Here is a 17,155-nt window from a genome sequence, read left to right on the forward strand (position 1 = left end):
CTAAAAACTCTTGGGGGAAACCATCAGTAGGTCTAATTCTCTTTTGTGGTTAGAAACCTTTCATATCATTTTAGAAATGCAAAGGTAATTACTTCTCAATACATACATAACAATCAAAACTCCCTAAAAAACTCCCTTAGTCATGCATATCCCAGACTAAAGTTCACTTAGGCTCCAGGATCAACAGGGGACACCTTTTGTGATTCTAGGAACCAGGCTTATGTTTAAAATGCTTTTTGGTCCTTAGGAAAAACCAACAAATTCTATAACCAAAAATGATTCAGAGCACACTGTAAAATCTCTGATTAGCAAGAAAATGTCTGTGTTCTGCACAGTGGGCCTGTGTGTTGCTTTCATCTGATGCGTCTGGTAATAGCCACTGTCTGGGACAATCCCCTCATTCCATTCCAATCCCCTCATTCCTCATTAGATGTGACTGATTGTGTCAGTGCCGTGTTATCTATTCTAGAATAATTTTTTCTACATTGCTCTTGATCTCTCTTCCAAAATGTTTTGATCTGCTATAAGTGAATGCCACTGGTGACCCCTGAAAAAATGTCTTAAGATCATCAAAATGACATGTGGCAGCCACTGGCTCTGCTTTGCCAGCAGAGCAGCACAAACGTCAACCCACCAGTTAAACAAAAATCAGCGATTCAGAGCAGCACACACACATGCAGAAGTACCTTCTTTTCCCCGCTTTGAAACTTTCCTGTATCATCTTTCCTCACGTCTCTTTTGTCTGTTTTACCTCCCTGAACAATAGCCATTAGCTCCTGACACAACTGGTTGTCCTCAGAGGAACCCACAGGTCTCCTTTCTGGGCTCGCACGCATGTCTAGTTGGGACGGTTTCAGGCAGCGCTCAACAGAGATCTTGGGGACAGCATGAGCACTCTGCTCAGCGTGGCTGCTGCCCTCTCCTGTCTTTGGGAGCCAGGCTGGGCTGGCAGTGGTGTCACGCTGCTCTGCGAGGATGCTTTCGGGGCTCTCCACTGCCCAGCGAGAGGAGTTAGAGTAAGTCGCACTGGGAGAAGGGGAGTCAACAAACTTCTCTTCATTTTGTGGAGTGGCCTGATAGAAACTGCGGGCAGAGGACTGAGGTCTGGATGAGGAAGAGGGCACTGGGGACCTAATGGACCTGGGAGTCGAGGAGCCAGAGAGATGAGAATGGTGGAGGCTGACTGTGGGGGAAGGGCTGGCTGCAGCAGAAGGCGAGAGATAGTCAGTGTGAGAGAGGGAGGCTTCAGGCGGAGGAGGCAATGGAGGAGTTATGGCAGGAGTGGTGCTGGGAGACACTCCCACGGTCAGAGCAATCCACTCGGATGTGACCGCCTGCACCTCTGGAGACAAAGCGCGGCGCGCAAAAGGCAAAGGCGGAGGAGTTGGAGTATGGAGCAGCTCAGAGCTGGGAGACTTGAAGGAGAAAAAGCAGGAGAGAAAAAGAAAGAAATGAACAAAAAAAAATAATAAAGAAAATACAAAACCAAGCAAAAGTAAGAGAGAGAGCAAGTGTGGAGAGAAGCCGATCTGTGACCACAGGTATAAGTTTTCTTCTGCTGTGTTGGAGACAATGCTGTCCACAGCTACTCCAACCACAGAGTCCAGTCTGTACCTGTGCTGCTAATACCCTTCTCCAGCCTTTGCCAGTATCCCAGACACAAAACACCTTGTGACCTCTGACTTCATACCATAAGCTCTAAGTCCTTCAGGGAGCAGCTGAAGCCACTATCATGATGGCAGAATGCAGCATTGGACTGGCCTGGCAGCAGTAGCTGGGGTCCCAGCAACTCACACTGTGGATCCAGCCAGAGTTCACTGCTGCAATGAACTTTGACTTTATCCAACTCCAGCATGAGCAATGCCTGCTCCTCAGGAAGCATGCATTGCAGAAGGTGTGTAGGAGCAAGGGATCAAAAAAGCCAGCTGGGGCTATTAGCTCTTCAGGTGATTAAAATAGGTCCTGTATTTAAAGGACAGAACATACTACCATGTCCTATCTGTAGCTTTTACCACCAGGAGCATTGGTGAGAACAGCTACATTAACACTTGTCAGACTGTTTCTCAGTCCTCAGCCAAGTCAGGCAAAAACTAGGGAGAGACTTTATAGGGGAGGAGTCAAAAGAATAGGAAAGAAAACTAAAAAAAGGTGGATATGATGCCTTCCATCCAAGGAAGAAGCTTGCAGGGAGCTTGTGGAAGACAGGGAACAGCTATGGAGAGGCTGCCAAGCTCACAGAAAAGCTCAGCTGACGTCCACTTTGACTGAGAATCCCAAAGAAGCGTCAAGTTTTTCCTCTTTACACAGTGGCTAAGACTGAGAACACTCCTTTTTAGTGTGTTAGGAAAGATCCAGACAGTCAACAGACATGAGTCATGGCATCTTTTTTCCTATCCTTTCTGTACCATATATTCTTTCCTCACAATCCCAGTTCTCCCCTTATGTTTATTGCAGTCTTGACCTTGTTTTGGTCCCATGGGTGAGAGGGAAATGCACCAGAACCTCATGGCCATGACCCAGACATGTATGCTGACCTTCCTCTGGCATGAGTATTTGCAGGATGGGAGCAAAACAAAGGGATTTAGAGACTCACTATTTCCCTGATAAGTTTGCCATGGCAAACATTCTGGGATGCCCATATAATTACCTGCTGCCATTTTGATTTTTTCTTTGAACTGCAGCATGGTTTGTAGTGAATCTAATATTCATGGAAGATCCCAGACTGACCTGCTCTCAAAACCGGAGTTCATGTAGCAGCAGTTTCAAATAATACAGGCTGTTCTCCTGACCCTGTCTCCAAAAACCTTGGTCATGAGTTAGATCATACAGGGGCAGGTATACAGCTTAATTCAAGCTGATTGGGATCAATATAATGACTCTTACAGACTATAGCTCTTCTTAAAACCTTACAGACTATGACACTTCTAACAGCCATAATATAAAATTCCCCTCATCACAGTAAAGGTGTGTGAAGTGTAAACACATACTCAGGAGAAGCTGGATCACTCTGGATCACTAATTCATTCCATCTCTGGCAGTGAAATTTAATCACGTGGCTGTGAACTGCAGCCCTTTCAAGCTGGCCTGGATTCAAGCTCCATATCAGAGATACAAAGCTGAGTCTCCAAATCCCCAAATGATCTGTTCATTAACCTTTCTGGTAAATGAAACATCACCTCTTCCTGCAGTTGAAGCCTACTGCAGGGAGCACGTAGTTTTATGGCACAAAATTCTAGTCTTAAATACAACTTTCTTTCAGCTATTGCTTCTTGCACAAGAATGCCACTATCCCACTGTTCTGCAAGGTGTTGCACCTCGCTGCATCTAGTGCTAGTACCTGTGGTGAAGCTGTCATGCTGCGGCTGGGGGAGAGGGACACGGGTGGGTCGGGATAGTCAATGGCGTTCTTGACCACTGGCCGTTTGAGCACCTCCACGTACGTGACGGGGAAGATGCCTTGGCGACTGGTGCCAGAGATTCTTCCTTCATACCAGTTCTCATCCACTCGTCGAATCAACGTGATCCTTTCACCCTGTGGGAAGGAACAACAATGGAGTTCTGATTTTAACATGTTTAATCATTCCAAAGCAGATTACATTTTAAATCTTGGTGCAACTGACCTAAAATAATTGGTGGTTCTCAACCTATTTCCAATTATCCTAATCCTAAACTCTGGGTGGGAATGATATTTTTCAGTACAGAGAAAGAAAAAATTGTAGATCTTCTGGTACTGACTTGGTCTGTCTAGAGATTCAGTTATGCTCACATTTTCAAGACCCTACTTGCTAAAGGCAGTTAAAAATGGAAAGCAGCCATTTCAGGCTGACCATGAGACTCTCAGGCATATGAGGTGTACAGAAAGTATGCACAGGTCTGCAGTTTAAACTAGGTGACTCTGTGGTCTCTCCATGTTTTGCTGACAAAGTAACTTCCAGATCCTTAACATACACTGCAAGCCTCACCTTCATATATAATTAAAAGAGAAGACAGAGAAGATCTAATGCTGGTCGAGATGGAGAATTTCTGCTACTTAATCTAAATATGGATGACTTTCTTCTGAACGGCATTACACAGCTCCTTTCCCACACCTTCACTCTGCAGTAAGTCTAGCCAGTCACCTCAATACCACAGAACCTGGCTTGCTCAATGATTTGGCTTGTAGCATGGGGATGGTGAACCCAGTTTCCTTCTTTTCTAAATCACTGTAACTGTGTGACTGTAGTCACTGTGTAACTGTGTGGGCCTCCACTGAATCTAACCAGCCTGGAAAGACCTGTCACCAAGTATCTAATTTGCCTTGCAGAGCCAGGTTTCCAGCACTCTTGTTCAAAGTATCTTCTCAGTTGGACCTAATGAAACAATTGGCACTTCTTGATTTAGCCAACCTGCAATAAAAACCGCAATGTGCTACATAATGACTGTGGATTAAAAACATGGGTGATGAGGAGGAATCCTTCCTGAATACAGAGTCCATTTTATTGGAGCTTTCATTTGGAAATTGCAAGTTACTAGTGCTAAAAAACATCATTCATGTCTGGATTCAATTAATCAACACAACAGAAGCCCTACCTTTCTGAAGGACATTTCCACTTGGGTATCCCCATTGAAGTTGAACTTAGCAATAGCATCTCCATATTCCAATACTTGCAATGGTAATGGCTTTTTGGGTTGAGCCTTCTCAGCTGGTGGAAGGAACTAGAATGAACAAACAGAATCAGCTAAGTCTCATACATGAAGCCCATAAACTGATCTCAGGCAGAAAGGGAGCAGACAAAGAGAACACCTGCAAGGAAAGCAGCTACCTCTATGTATGATCGTGGGAAGATGCCAACTCTGCCATGGTGTTCACCTTCGAGCCAGTTCTGGTCAATCTGCTTGTAAATGTAAACAATATCTCCTTTTTGCAGAGGAAGTTCCCTGTTAACAACACAAGCACTCCATCAGAACTTCACTGGAGGAGAACAGATGTGTTCTTTTTCTGTCCAGCAATTCCTAGGTACCAAGGTGTCCATCAGCATGTTGATACACATCATGTTCCACCCAAAGCACAAGCTAATTGTTGAGGATTACTTTGTTCATATTGTGATGTGCAAGACTTCTCTTGTTCTTTGGGCATTCTGTTAAAAAAGTTGGCCTGTGAGGGCCCTAATAACCACATGGTCTCCAGAAGCAATGGGGTAAAGCTCAAGTCAAATATGACACTGGCTACTTTCATGCTGGATATGATGAGCAACCCTCAATTCAAGTTTTGAAATAGTCATGTCACAAACACCTTCCAAAGAGACATATGATTTTAATCTGAGCTAGTTTGCTGATTGGATTAACATACTCACATGGTGAAGTTCATCCTGCAATGATTACACTGATGGTCAGCCTATGGTTGAGCAGTCACTGACCTCAACTGGGCTAAAAATTGGAATTTCAATCCACAGGCTTCAGTGCTAAAATTATGAATGTCTGCAGCTTGAGGAACTGTGACCAGCTTGTACTAGGCTCATAAACTTACAACTTGGGTCCCTGGAGGAAAAGAAGCAACACAGCCTTTTCCAAGACGATTTTTACAAGCTCTGCTTTACTTTTGTCTGGCACTCTGGTATGTTCTACTCAAGGGACACAATAGCTACACCTAATCTTCCTCAGTTTTATTACAGGTGCTAGGGAGATGCTATTTAAATTATTACAAATCATCACCTATAGAACATATAAAAAGTATTCTCAGGACATTAGCTCATTCATGCAGGTCCTTAACTGAATTCTGCTCTTCTTTCTTCCCTCTCTAGCAATATTAAAATGAGAGCTTCTCCAGGCTCATGCTGACACAGAGGCTTTTCCAGGCCTTCTCTTCACAGCAGTCTTCTCTAAAAAGAACAAGTAGTGCCATAGGATTCACCCAAAGGACCAAAACAGGGCTTGGAGGCACAACAATGACATCTGAAACATCTGCTGATGTATCCATAGATGCCAGGAGAGCAGTAACCACTCTGCACACTTCTTTGTCCTGAATCAGGAGAATGCTGAGCCAGGGGCCCACATGCTTAGAGCTGGGCATCTGTTTAACTTCTGCCCATGGGCTATCCTGTGCACAGTGAAAAGGATGTTCTTCTCCTGTGGCTCCACCCACCTGCAGGGCAGAGCACTCATTTGTTGCAATAAAGAATGCAGGTTTGTCCTAAAAATCATGGGGGATAGAGATGCAGTGAGAAAGAAGACATTTTTCTAAAGGTCCTTTAGATGCTATGGTCTGCAAGGTTCATATTACTTTTTCCTGCCCTACTATGAACAACTTTGCTTTGGGAACTGGAAAGACACCCTAAAACATGAATCCAATTACATGACATGTCAAAATGCTGCATCCTAGGGGAAAAAGCAGAGGAAGAACACTCCAGGTAGGAGCAACAAGCTGTACTCACTTTAGTGTCTGTGCTTTAAAGTCAAACTTGGCTCTAGCAGGTCTCATCTGGAGATCAAAAAAAAAAAAAAATCAATATATTAAAATAATAATTAGGTTTTCAACCTTCTTCTGAGGAAAATCACCCAAACTCTTCTACAGCTAAGATTAGCATGGGGAGGAAATTGAATGCAGGTATTCTGCTACAAGCTTGCGTGCAACTGGTATTACAGTCCAAATATGCTGGATGGGCATCTCCCATCAGGACACAAAGTGCCAACTTCTGGCATAGCAATAATTAGGAGCTCTACAGGAAATGGAAGTAACAGCAGTCAACTTTTAATGTGACTAACCCTGATGAATGAAAGCTGATCCAGTAACTACAATTACTGGGGCTCCAGGACCAAATTTCTTTGGCATTTGAGTGGAAAAGCAAAATTTACTAGCTGGGAAAAACAGTAGGATATTATTAGATGTGGCTCTTATTATTATCTGGCCCTGCTGAATACTGCAATGTGACCCATGTACTCTGTAATAATTGGTAGGAAAGAGACAAAGGTGAAAGGGAAATATGAATAAATTAGGCACACGTTTAAAAAAAGTCTTCAGTGGCTAAAGAACCAAATGTATGTTGACAGCAGGCCTGGGCACTAAAAGGTTTACTTGGCTAATTTTCTAAAGGCCACAGAATATTCAGACAATTTTACAGTAATTTTGGTAACAGAGCATAAAATACAAAGCAGTCACATTGATGAGGCTCCAGAGCATTTGAAACTAAAGGCAGACAGGTGTACTCATCCATATGGTGAGCACCTCACCCACCACCACAGTGCAGCACCTCTGGGAAAACAGAGCTGCTGTCAAGAGCCCAGCAGTAATCCATGTGAGGCAGGAAAGGTATTTGGCCATGACACCTGGACACAACATCCAGCCCTCCAGGAAAGTGCCTTGGGCTCTTGGAAAAAATATGCACCTCCTCCTTTGTCTCTTTCAGCAAGTCCAACCAAGTTGAATGCAGTAAAACATGCTGAGACTTTTTTTCTGAATATTTCTAAGGGACGTTAAGCATATTTCAAGAGGAGAAACAATGTATTTCTAAAAAAAACCACAACTATGTGACAGCCACATGGCCAGATCAACAGGACATGAAGTTTCTAAGCATAAGGCACAGACAAGAAGACAATGTAGCAATATGATGCAAAAGATGTAGAATGCCTTTGATTGACTAAGTAGCTGATATTTAAAGACATGCATCACAGGTGTGCACCAGCAATTCTCAGCAGGCATGCTTTAATATATGCAGCTTGGTATAGAGATATCAAATTATTTACCAGGCATAAAAGTCAAAGCAGATCTAAATGAAGCCAGAATGAGAAAGAGGAAGGTGGAAAAAAAACAACAAACGACATTCTCTGAAGAGCTAATGTCGGCCTAAAGCACAACATTGTGAGAGGCAATTATTGCTTTGGGTCAAGCAGCAGACTGAGGTAACTAAAACAGACCTCTGACCCAGATTTCCTCTTTGCAGTATCGTCTACATTTAGGAGGTCCCCAAATCGTTCATTAGTGATAAACTGATGGTGCGTTGGAATAACCCCTGTGTGCCTTCTAGCGGCAATATCAGCTTCTTCTTGCTCACGTTTAAGCCGTCTCTGGTCCTCTAAAAGTTTCTGCCATAAAATTGCATAAAATGGGCTGTAAATCATCTAGTTAAAGGCATTCAAAAGCTGCCATAAATTTGACTTAATATTCCTGAGTTCCCTGCAAATAGCTGGGGCTTTGCAGTTCAGTATCAAATATTGTTTCTACTAACTAAACAATACCCTTTCATTTTACAAACACAGAAGGTACATCATCATTATGGCATAACTGAAATCTAATTCATACAGAGGATCTGATCCAAAGCTAATGGAAGTCAATGAGGAGTTTTTCTAAGTTTTGGGCAGGTCTTAGGAGCTTCTAAGAAGATTGCTAATAATGCAGAGACCTGATCCAAACCCCCTTCCACCAAAAAGAAGTCTCTCTCGTTGACTTCCAAGAGACCTGAATCAGCCCCATTGAGTTCTGAGGCACCAAATTCTCCTAAGCCTTGCAAAGAGCTTGGGAGAGTGCCTAAACACATTCAGGTTCTCCCATACTTCTTTTGGGCTCACGTAACACACTTTGTGTAATGAAGTAAATAAACACCTAAAAAGTATTTTGGATTTCTGAAGTCTCTGGCACATTAAATGGAAACATGCATTCTTGTGCATCTGTGAAGAAGGATTCTTCCATCTTCTGGGGCTGACTGCAGGCTGAAGAGTTCAGTTGTGTGCTAACTCATTTGAAACCAGAAGGTCTTACTGAATCCAGGTTTTTTACCTTACAGGAATTTTCATGCTGGATTTTGGAAGTGGGGGAATTACTAACTTTCACAGGAGAAGACAGCAAAAAATTTTTCACACAGGAATTAAGAACAGGTTTTACCATATTTCAAAGCATGTATAAACATTATCTGAACTCAGAAAGTTAACACTAAAAGCAAAACTTACCCCCTGCCCCCCCACCAGCAAGGGAAATTAGTTCCACCTTCCAGGAAAGCAAGCACTTTATAACTTCTTTAACTCAGCTTGAATACACTCAGTGCTGAAAAGTCTATGTGGCTTTCCTATTATTTCAGCTTGTCCCACTGTTACCCAGCCATTTCAAAAAGGACTGCTACATTCTGTTGACAACAACTTCAGACACCGGCGGAAAACTTACCAATTTCTGATAACTTAAAATATCTTGCACTCACTGTTCAAAACTTGAGGACCACCACAGGAATAATAGTGTTTTCACCAGTTTGATTAATACTGACTCAAGTGGCTTGCATGAAGAACAATTACAGATTACCAATCTTTTTCTGCAAGTACTAGGGTGTTGTACCACTTCTCACATACATTTCCAACCTTTTTATATTACTTAAAGCCTCTGTATGTAACTTTGTGCAATTGATAAGAACTATCAGGTTTATTTGAAACAAACTGAACTGGACTATACACATTATACAGCAAATCAGTGGCAGAGAGTATTGAAAGTAAAACATACTAGTTACTGCTTGTTACTCTAACTTCCAGGACACAGAGCCATAGACATACAAGCTATCCTTATGTAAGGCTGAATGCTGTATTTCTTGTATGTGGAGCAGCCACTACTGTTATAAAGCTATAAAGGAGGGCATTACCTCTTTATCGTCATACCGCCTGCGGAGGATTTCTTCTGGAGTTTCCATGTAATCAACTGGTGCAAAATGCCTTGGTGATTCTGAATCTACTTCAAAACAACATAAGGAAGTTAAAATACACATGGATTTATCTAGCATAACCAGAAAGGAAAAAAAGAAATATTTTTAAACAATTTGTTTCCATTATGACAGTAAGGATTCTCAATTGCCATTGACCAAATTGCCAATCAGATGTTGATTATTTATCCATTTTCATTTTTTTCCCTTTTGGGCTCTACATGTGAACAAAGATCCAAGAACAGGGAGAAAATAATGATACAGGAAAGAGTAAAGACATAGAAGGACTTTGTGAAGAAAAGATTCACTGTCATCTAAGTATGATTTGGCACTTTACTGTTGATAAAAGTTTAATACACACACACACACACACCCACACACACACAACTAGACCTTGAGAAACTACTCCTTAAAGCAAATCACCTGGGTTTGGTTTATAATTCCCATGTGTGTAAATGATACAGGTCTAGAAATTATCTCATGTTGAGATTCTTGCATCCCCAGAGAGACAAACTGAACCTGATGTGATTAGAAATGCAATGGAAATTGTTTCTCAGAAGTGCAGCTGTTAACAAGCCCTGAGCAAAACTGCTCAGCAAGACACTCAAAAGGACATTAGACACACCAGGGGGAGAAAACCAGAGAGTCAGGGAATGTAAATGTGGGACATAAAAATGCAAGGGTTGTGGAAGAAAAGAGGAGGAGAATGGAAGAAAGAAGACAGATAAAGGTACACCGGTAAAGAACACAAAAACCACCTCCTAGGTACGTCCCAAGTTCACTTTGCGGGTTGTTGTTTGTGTCCAGGCTGTGGTAGAGGGCATATGAAACAGGGTTCCCATTGTTTAAGGAGTCAGGAATGTCAGCCCGGCCCATGAAGCTATCCCGGCTAGACCCCATGGTGGGGAAGTAGCCAAGCCTCTCCACAATGTCAAAGGAGGACAGGCGCCTGGGAGCAAGAGGCCCACTTCTGGAGCAAGGTTGGTGCTGGGAGTGATGGCTCTTGTTTCCTACACTCCCCTGCAGCTGTATGGGGTCGTCTGGGTTCTCAAGGCTGGGCACTGCCAGGCTTGCCAGGCAGTCTGGGGGCGGAGTTCTGCAGGATTTGTGTTGGAAGGGCTTTTTCAATCGGAATGGGAGCGGGCTCATTAGGTAGACATTTCTGGGGAGCATGTGCCTGTCCCCATAGACATCCCCTTTGGAATCAGGGTGCCTGGAGGTCTGCTGCTGTTCATGCCTTCGGATGGTCGTGAACCTGGTGTAGGAAGCTGGGCATGAGCCTTTGCATCTGTTGATTTTATGCTTCTGAGGCCCATTCAGGTTGCTGGAGCTGCTGCCACTGTCATTGGAGGCATTTGAGAGAAGATCTATCTCATCAGTGCAAGCTGAAAGTGTGTCCATAGGGATGACATCACTGACATCCGAAGCCGTGTCTTCCACATTGCTGCAGGAGCGGGAGGATTTATCTGCAAAGCTGGCAACATCCTTCTCTTCTTGGTGTGCTTTTGACAAATCCAGAAGAATCTCTGCAGAGTATGCAGCACTCAGACAAGTTTTAGACTGAAGAGAAGTGGTGGGTTTGTTTTGCCCAATGGAAAAGTCAAGTGAGGGCATTGATCGGGATCTCTGGATCAGCTGCTCAAAGGCACTGATACGGGAGGAAACGGTGTCTTTGGGGATCTGCTCTGAATCCTCTCGACTAAGGCTGTGCTCCATCCTGTCCTTTGCTTCATTCTCAAACTGAGATGCAATATCCTTCACGCTGCAGGAGGAAACTGTGTCCAAATGGATCCTGGACCGGTTGATCTGGTGCATGTCTTTATAGAGTGTTGTAAACTCCACCCCACTCTTTCTGGAGGCAGCGAACAGGTAGCCTTTCCTAGAGTTGGTGCCATACTCCTGCAGGCTCATGGTACTGCCAGATTTAATGGCATACTCTTGCTTCGACTTCATCAAGATGTTTTCTATGCTTTCCCCTATGTCTACCATGAAAGCCTTTTTATTATCAAACAAGGCAGTGGAGCTACGAAGGTTTTCACAGCTTTGAGCTTTCTCATGAGACAGCAAGATACCCGTCTTGTCCTGCACAAGAACAGCTGGAGCTGCTAGTTTGGGTTTGAATTTAGAAGGGAGGATTTCAGTAATGCAGGCTTTGGCAGCTGATAAAGGCTTCTTATGCTTACATGCGTGACCTAACATACCGGTATGACTAGCATTAAAGGTTCGGCTATTAACTGAAGAGGGTGCAGTCATATGAGCATTCCCACCTTTACGATCCACTGGTAAGCATGCAGAATAAAATAAATACAACCTGTTAGCTTAAGTGCTAGAAAGCTATTGAGAAAGGAGAAAGAACATGCTTGGATTTCATAGAATGCACCTTAAAGAAACAAAATTCCAAAACATAAAGAAAAGCAGGAAGAAACTGCAAAACAAGCCACACTTAGAGGAGTAGGTGAAGTGCTGTTAATGTTTCTAAAATGAGAGGCTTGGCCAGAAGCAAATCTGGAGCACTTTTAAGGTACCCTCCTAAAAAGTGCTAAGCATCATGAGCTTCCAGGGAAGCTGTGGCACCATGGAAAAGGGCAGCTGAACTCTGGGCAGGATCAGGGTGTCAGCAAGAATGCAGAGACACTAACATTGCAAAAATGGCTTAATACCAAGCCTGTAATCACACCTACTATGGTCTTACCACAGTGCTTGCCAAACAGTTTATTCCTGGGAGAAAGAAAACAACCAGAGGCTGACTGTGCTAGCACAAGCACACTACATCAGCTGACCTCGCCCAAGAGATGCCTGCTTAGAGATTCTCCATACTAGGAATAAGCTGAGTGTCCTTCAGACAATGTGGTTGGCCATGGTTGCTTAAAAATTGAAGGGGTCAGATGAGGACATTGTTTTTTTCTTTTTTTGTTGGTTTTTTTTTAATAGGATTCAGTCTGGTTTCAGCTTAGACTGCAGTTTTTAAGTCTGTTTCCGATTTGAGTTCAAATTCAAATGTCAAAATAACCATTCAGGTTCAATTGCAGTTTGGGGAACTGTTTGAACAGATTTTTTTGTTCAGATCCAGTTTGACTCCCTGCCCTACAGGCCTGACAAAATGCTGAAAAACAGCTGGAAGATGGAGACAGAGAGACCTCTTTAGTATGATGTACTATTTTTAGGGAGAGCAGTTCAGAAACCCAGCACATTCCTTCTCCAGTCCTCTCCCCATCTCAAGCCATTTTTAGGTTGAAGTTGGCTCAGAGATACATTCCCTTGTACAATTCCCTGATGGGAGTCATGCTCTTCCTTGTCTCTTTTAGAGAGTCTGCTACAGGGGGAGAGAAGAGGAGGAGATTGGTCTCTTCTGGCTCACATTCCTGGAGCCTGCAGGGCTGGTTCAGACAGCAATTGCTGGTTCAGTGTCAGTGCATTCTCTGCACAGCCCTGGCAGGCAGGAGGCTGTGCAGCACAGGGCACCAGCTACACCAGGGTAGCTAGGCCAGCAGACTGGTGTGGCCTGCTGAGATACTGCTGTGGGAAGAACAGAAAAGCCAGGGAAGGGCTCTAGAATGGCAAGGCAGTGGGAGCAGATGGATAGCAAGGCCAGCCTAAGCAGCCTTGAGGAAGAACATGAGGGTGTGGGCTGTGGCTGAGGTGCTGAACGGAGGGAGCTGATCTCTCTTGAGAAGAGGAACCTGGATCAGTTAAAGGCATCATTAAAAATATTGGCCATTGTGGTTCTGAGAGAAAAAAGGAGGGAACACTGGGGATGGCAAAGAGGAAGGATAGCATAAATCTCAATTGGCTTGAATAGGACTCTAAACCTTGCAACAGTTTGCCCATATCACCTGGCTTCTGACACTTTGCAGAATGGAGAAGAGGTTAGTGTTCTAACCACCCACCTTTTGTGGAAGCAGAACTTGAAGGTCGCTTGAGACCACTCAGCCCCTGGAATGGGATATCTCCACCTTCCAGCACACTCTTGTAAATCTGCCTTTCATTCTCCAAGGCAGCAGGGTCCCCCACAGCTGGCTCTGACTCCCTCTTCACTGCATGGTAGTTGGGTGAATAAGTGGAGCTGGAACACACAATAAAAAGGAAAGGGACACCAGGAGGTCACACTGTTTGCTGAGAGCTTGATGTAAATTAAGAGATAACCACACTTGTGAACACAGAATAGACTGTGCATGAAGAACTGGTGATGAAGAGGTTATGAATACATTGCAATAGTGTTCTGCATTTGGCACTACCAAAGCATCCTCCACTTAAGGGAACTCTCCAGTCTTAGTCCCCCCAGAAAACAGGCAGCAGGAAAGCACTCCTCAATTTTACAGATAAGACAACAGTCACAGAGCTGATGCATGATTTCTTTGCAGACACAAGGAAATTCACTGGCTAGCTGGAAGTACACAAAACCTTCCAGCTTCTAGTTCTCTCTCCTTAAACACTAGCCATGCCTGTCCCATGCTTACAAAGCTGTTCAGGGGGTCATCTCACCCAGTTCAGCCTCCCAGTCAACACTACAGCTCAAGATTCCCTGACCAGTTTCTGAAGCCTGTCAGTGAGGGACTGTGCAGAGCAGCAATAGTAAAGGGATATAGATTTAATACTGTTTTAATTGCCAGAGGAATTTCCAGATGCACACAATCCTGTTCAGCTTTGCCAGAGGCTTCCATTACAGGGAATAAAAATCCTGGACTTTAGGTCTACCATGCATATATATAAACAGAATGATGTTAAAATTAGTACAATTTTAATTTCTTTAGGTTTTTTTTTAAATTTCTTTAGGTCTTAGGTTTTTAAAGACTGGAAATTTATTGCAAATCCCTTTTTGTATTCATGAACCTAAGCACAAGTATGCCCACACATCTGATTTCTAGATTTCCCTGTTTTCTCTCCAAAAGAATAACTGACAATGCCATGGTATAAATTGCCTTTCCAGGTGCAAAAAACTTACTAAGCAATCAGGCAGACTGTTTTCCTAAAAGCTAAGCTAAACTGATACCAGTTCTTGTGCTCAACCAGGCTCTTCAGAATAAGACGGAGTCTCACACAAAGCTATTCTGAGGCCAAAGCATGACTGCTGGAAAATTTGAAAAAATAAAAATATATAGTTTTTCCAATTAATAGAAATATTTGACATCCTCATGTCCAAGAGTGATTCAAATTTGTGAGAACTTGGAAATGTTTGTGGTTATATCTGTTTGTTGTGGATAAATTTGTACTTGTATCTGTTTAGTTTGGATAGATGCTGTACTTCTGGGGTAAAGAGAAGCTTTAAACATGTCAGAGGACTGGCTATGGAGGTAGAATTACACAATGTCTGGATCACAAAGATGACTTTAGTTTCCGGACAAGGAAAACCAGGTCATATGCAGTCTCATAAATTATTTTCTGGAGGAAAAGCTCATGAAAAGCACCATGAAAGAGAAAGGGAATATTGTCAGTTTTTCAACCTAGATAATGCCCAAACAGACCCAGAGCTACAAAGCTATTGTTTTTCAGGGATATCTCTTTGATAAAGAGTGCATCTCTTTGGCAGATACCTGAGGAAACCCAGCCAGTTGCTGCAGAGAATAATGATTACCCTGAGGTTAGTTGTTAGCCTAGTGGTTAAAAAACAAAGGGTTAAAACAATCCTCCTTTGGGACTAAACCTGGGGGAGATAGAGGAGGCATTTGGTGAATCTCTTTACTAGCTGCTCCCTTATTCAGGCCAGCAAGCAGTACTGTATTGGAGCCCAAGCAGCCTGCAAGGGCAGGGAAAAAGGTGCAACTCCACTGGGCCTCACTCCTGTGCCCCATTCCTAGCATACTCAGCTTGCTTCCCCTCCACTGGCATTCCTGAATGCTTTGTGTGGCACAGATAGTGCTGCCATGAACAGAAACCCTACCAATTGCTTGCAAACATGATATTTTTGCTAATCTCTGAGATTTCCATTTATTTTATTGCTCTCTTCCTACCAAAATGATAGAGTTGCAGTGGTTGTGTGGGTTTGCCAGCAGAATGAGCACAGACAGAAGGAAATTGTGTTGAAAGAAGTGCAGGAGACCTCTAAGGCCTCCAGAGGGGCAGTGAACACACATGATATTAATGGACGTCTGGAGGAGAAACTGCCTTTTTTAACAAACCATGCTCATAGAGGGGATCACTGTGCCTATGGACATGGAGCATTCAGTACAATTACAAGGAGCAGTAGGCTCACAGTAGGGACTGGCTCTGTGGCTCAAATAACTCAGTATAACTCAAGTAACTCAACACAGCTCAGCATTTTGCTCTGGATTTTGCGTGTGTGTGCTCCTCTTCTAAAACAAACCAACTCCATGTACAACTCATTTACACAGAATATAGTGTTCATTACATATTCTGCTGAAAAAGTAGTGCCCAATAGATCTTTGAGAAATATTGTTACTCCTACCACTGTTCCCTTCCTGTAGGCTGGAAAATTACTGCCTTTCATCAACTGCACCCATCTGCTCTGGTGCATGTAACACGGAATATCTAGCAGCAGGCAATCTATCACACATGTGTAACAAATAATTTTTGTGTATTCCACACAATAATGTTACTTGCATGAAGATACAGTCAATTTGCAAAATTCATCAGGTGAAGTTAAAGGTCTGTTGATTTTTTTAAAGCCACTGCCTAGCACAATCAGCAAATCTTACATAGACAATGCAATCAGTCATATAATCAATTCAAAACACATTCTGGATCAGAAAGCAGACAGTGTACCAGGACTTACTTAAAGCACACATATAATTCTTATGGTACATGCATTTGTCTATATCCATCCCACAAAAAGCCAAAGCATTTCCAACACCCAACACCCTATCCTACATGACCTCAGATTTTAAAAGAGACATCAACAAGCAATTGAAAAACTTACTAGGAAGAATGGTCTGTGGAAGTTTCCAGAGGAACAACACCTGCTGTATTCTGCAAAAGTCCAAACAAAGGAGTCATTGATATGCACTTACATGTGAGGAGAAAGAAAAAGGCTTGCTTAAGTAATTTTTCATCTATTACTTCAATATTAGCCTATAGGAGACATTGAGGTTTAAATCTAAATGCAATTTAAGCTGTCAATGTCTTTGCAGAAAAGCAACAATTTTCGTGAGTTCCTTCAGGGCAGTGACAGGTTTTTAGCACAGCCGATGCCTTTTTGCAGTGCCTATTCTTTTGTCTGCAAATGAGTCATTGTGAATAAAGCCAAAAGCAAGAAGAGATAACCAGCTGGGCCATGACCAGGAAACACATGCTCATAATTATTTCCCCAAGCTTTCCCCCAACCGGTCACTGCCCGCCTTTGCTTTAAAGGTGTATTACATTTCTGCAGCACAATACATTACTCAGCATTCAAAAAATATCAAAGCTCTAAAAAGAAAAGCAACATTTCAGTTCAGTTTCCTTACTTAAGAGAAGCAATGCCAGCTGCACAGGTTCAATAGCAAAAGCCAGTTCTTAGCCGCTTGCTTTTAATCCATCTAACGCTTCTTAAACACGTTATTTAAAAATTG

At 43.0% G+C, this 17,155-nt stretch overlaps 1 protein-coding gene across 36 annotated transcripts in view; it reads right to left on the reverse strand.

Moving 5' to 3' along the window:
• SORBS1 (sorbin and SH3 domain containing 1) overlaps positions 1 to 17,155 on the reverse strand; it is a 157,672-nt gene that overhangs the window by 11,592 nt on the left and 128,925 nt on the right. For 17 of the 36 annotated variants that reach the window (XM_066554421.1, XM_066554420.1, XM_066554424.1 and 14 more), the window contains 10 exons: positions 16,525 to 16,574; positions 13,538 to 13,713; positions 10,409 to 11,929; positions 9,594 to 9,679; positions 7,891 to 8,058; positions 6,411 to 6,457; positions 4,803 to 4,917; positions 4,570 to 4,695; positions 3,338 to 3,532; positions 687 to 1,415 (listed from right to left, as the gene is read on the reverse strand). In XM_066554421.1, the coding sequence (XP_066410518.1) occupies positions 687 to 1,415; positions 3,338 to 3,532; positions 4,570 to 4,695; positions 4,803 to 4,917; positions 6,411 to 6,457; positions 7,891 to 8,058; positions 9,594 to 9,679; positions 10,409 to 11,929; positions 13,538 to 13,713; positions 16,525 to 16,574 (3,213 nt within the window). The remainder of the gene's footprint in view (positions 1 to 686; positions 1,416 to 3,337; positions 3,533 to 4,569; positions 4,696 to 4,802; positions 4,918 to 6,410; positions 6,458 to 7,890; positions 8,059 to 9,593; positions 9,680 to 10,408; positions 11,930 to 13,537; positions 13,714 to 16,524; positions 16,575 to 17,155) is intronic. The other 19 variants (XM_066554432.1, XM_066554431.1, XM_066554435.1 and 16 more) reach the window with 7 other exon arrangements.

Source organism: Molothrus aeneus, chromosome 8, assembly GCF_037042795.1.
Source record: "Molothrus aeneus isolate 106 chromosome 8, BPBGC_Maene_1.0, whole genome shotgun sequence".
Classification (NCBI taxonomy): domain Eukaryota; kingdom Metazoa; phylum Chordata; class Aves; order Passeriformes; family Icteridae; genus Molothrus; species Molothrus aeneus.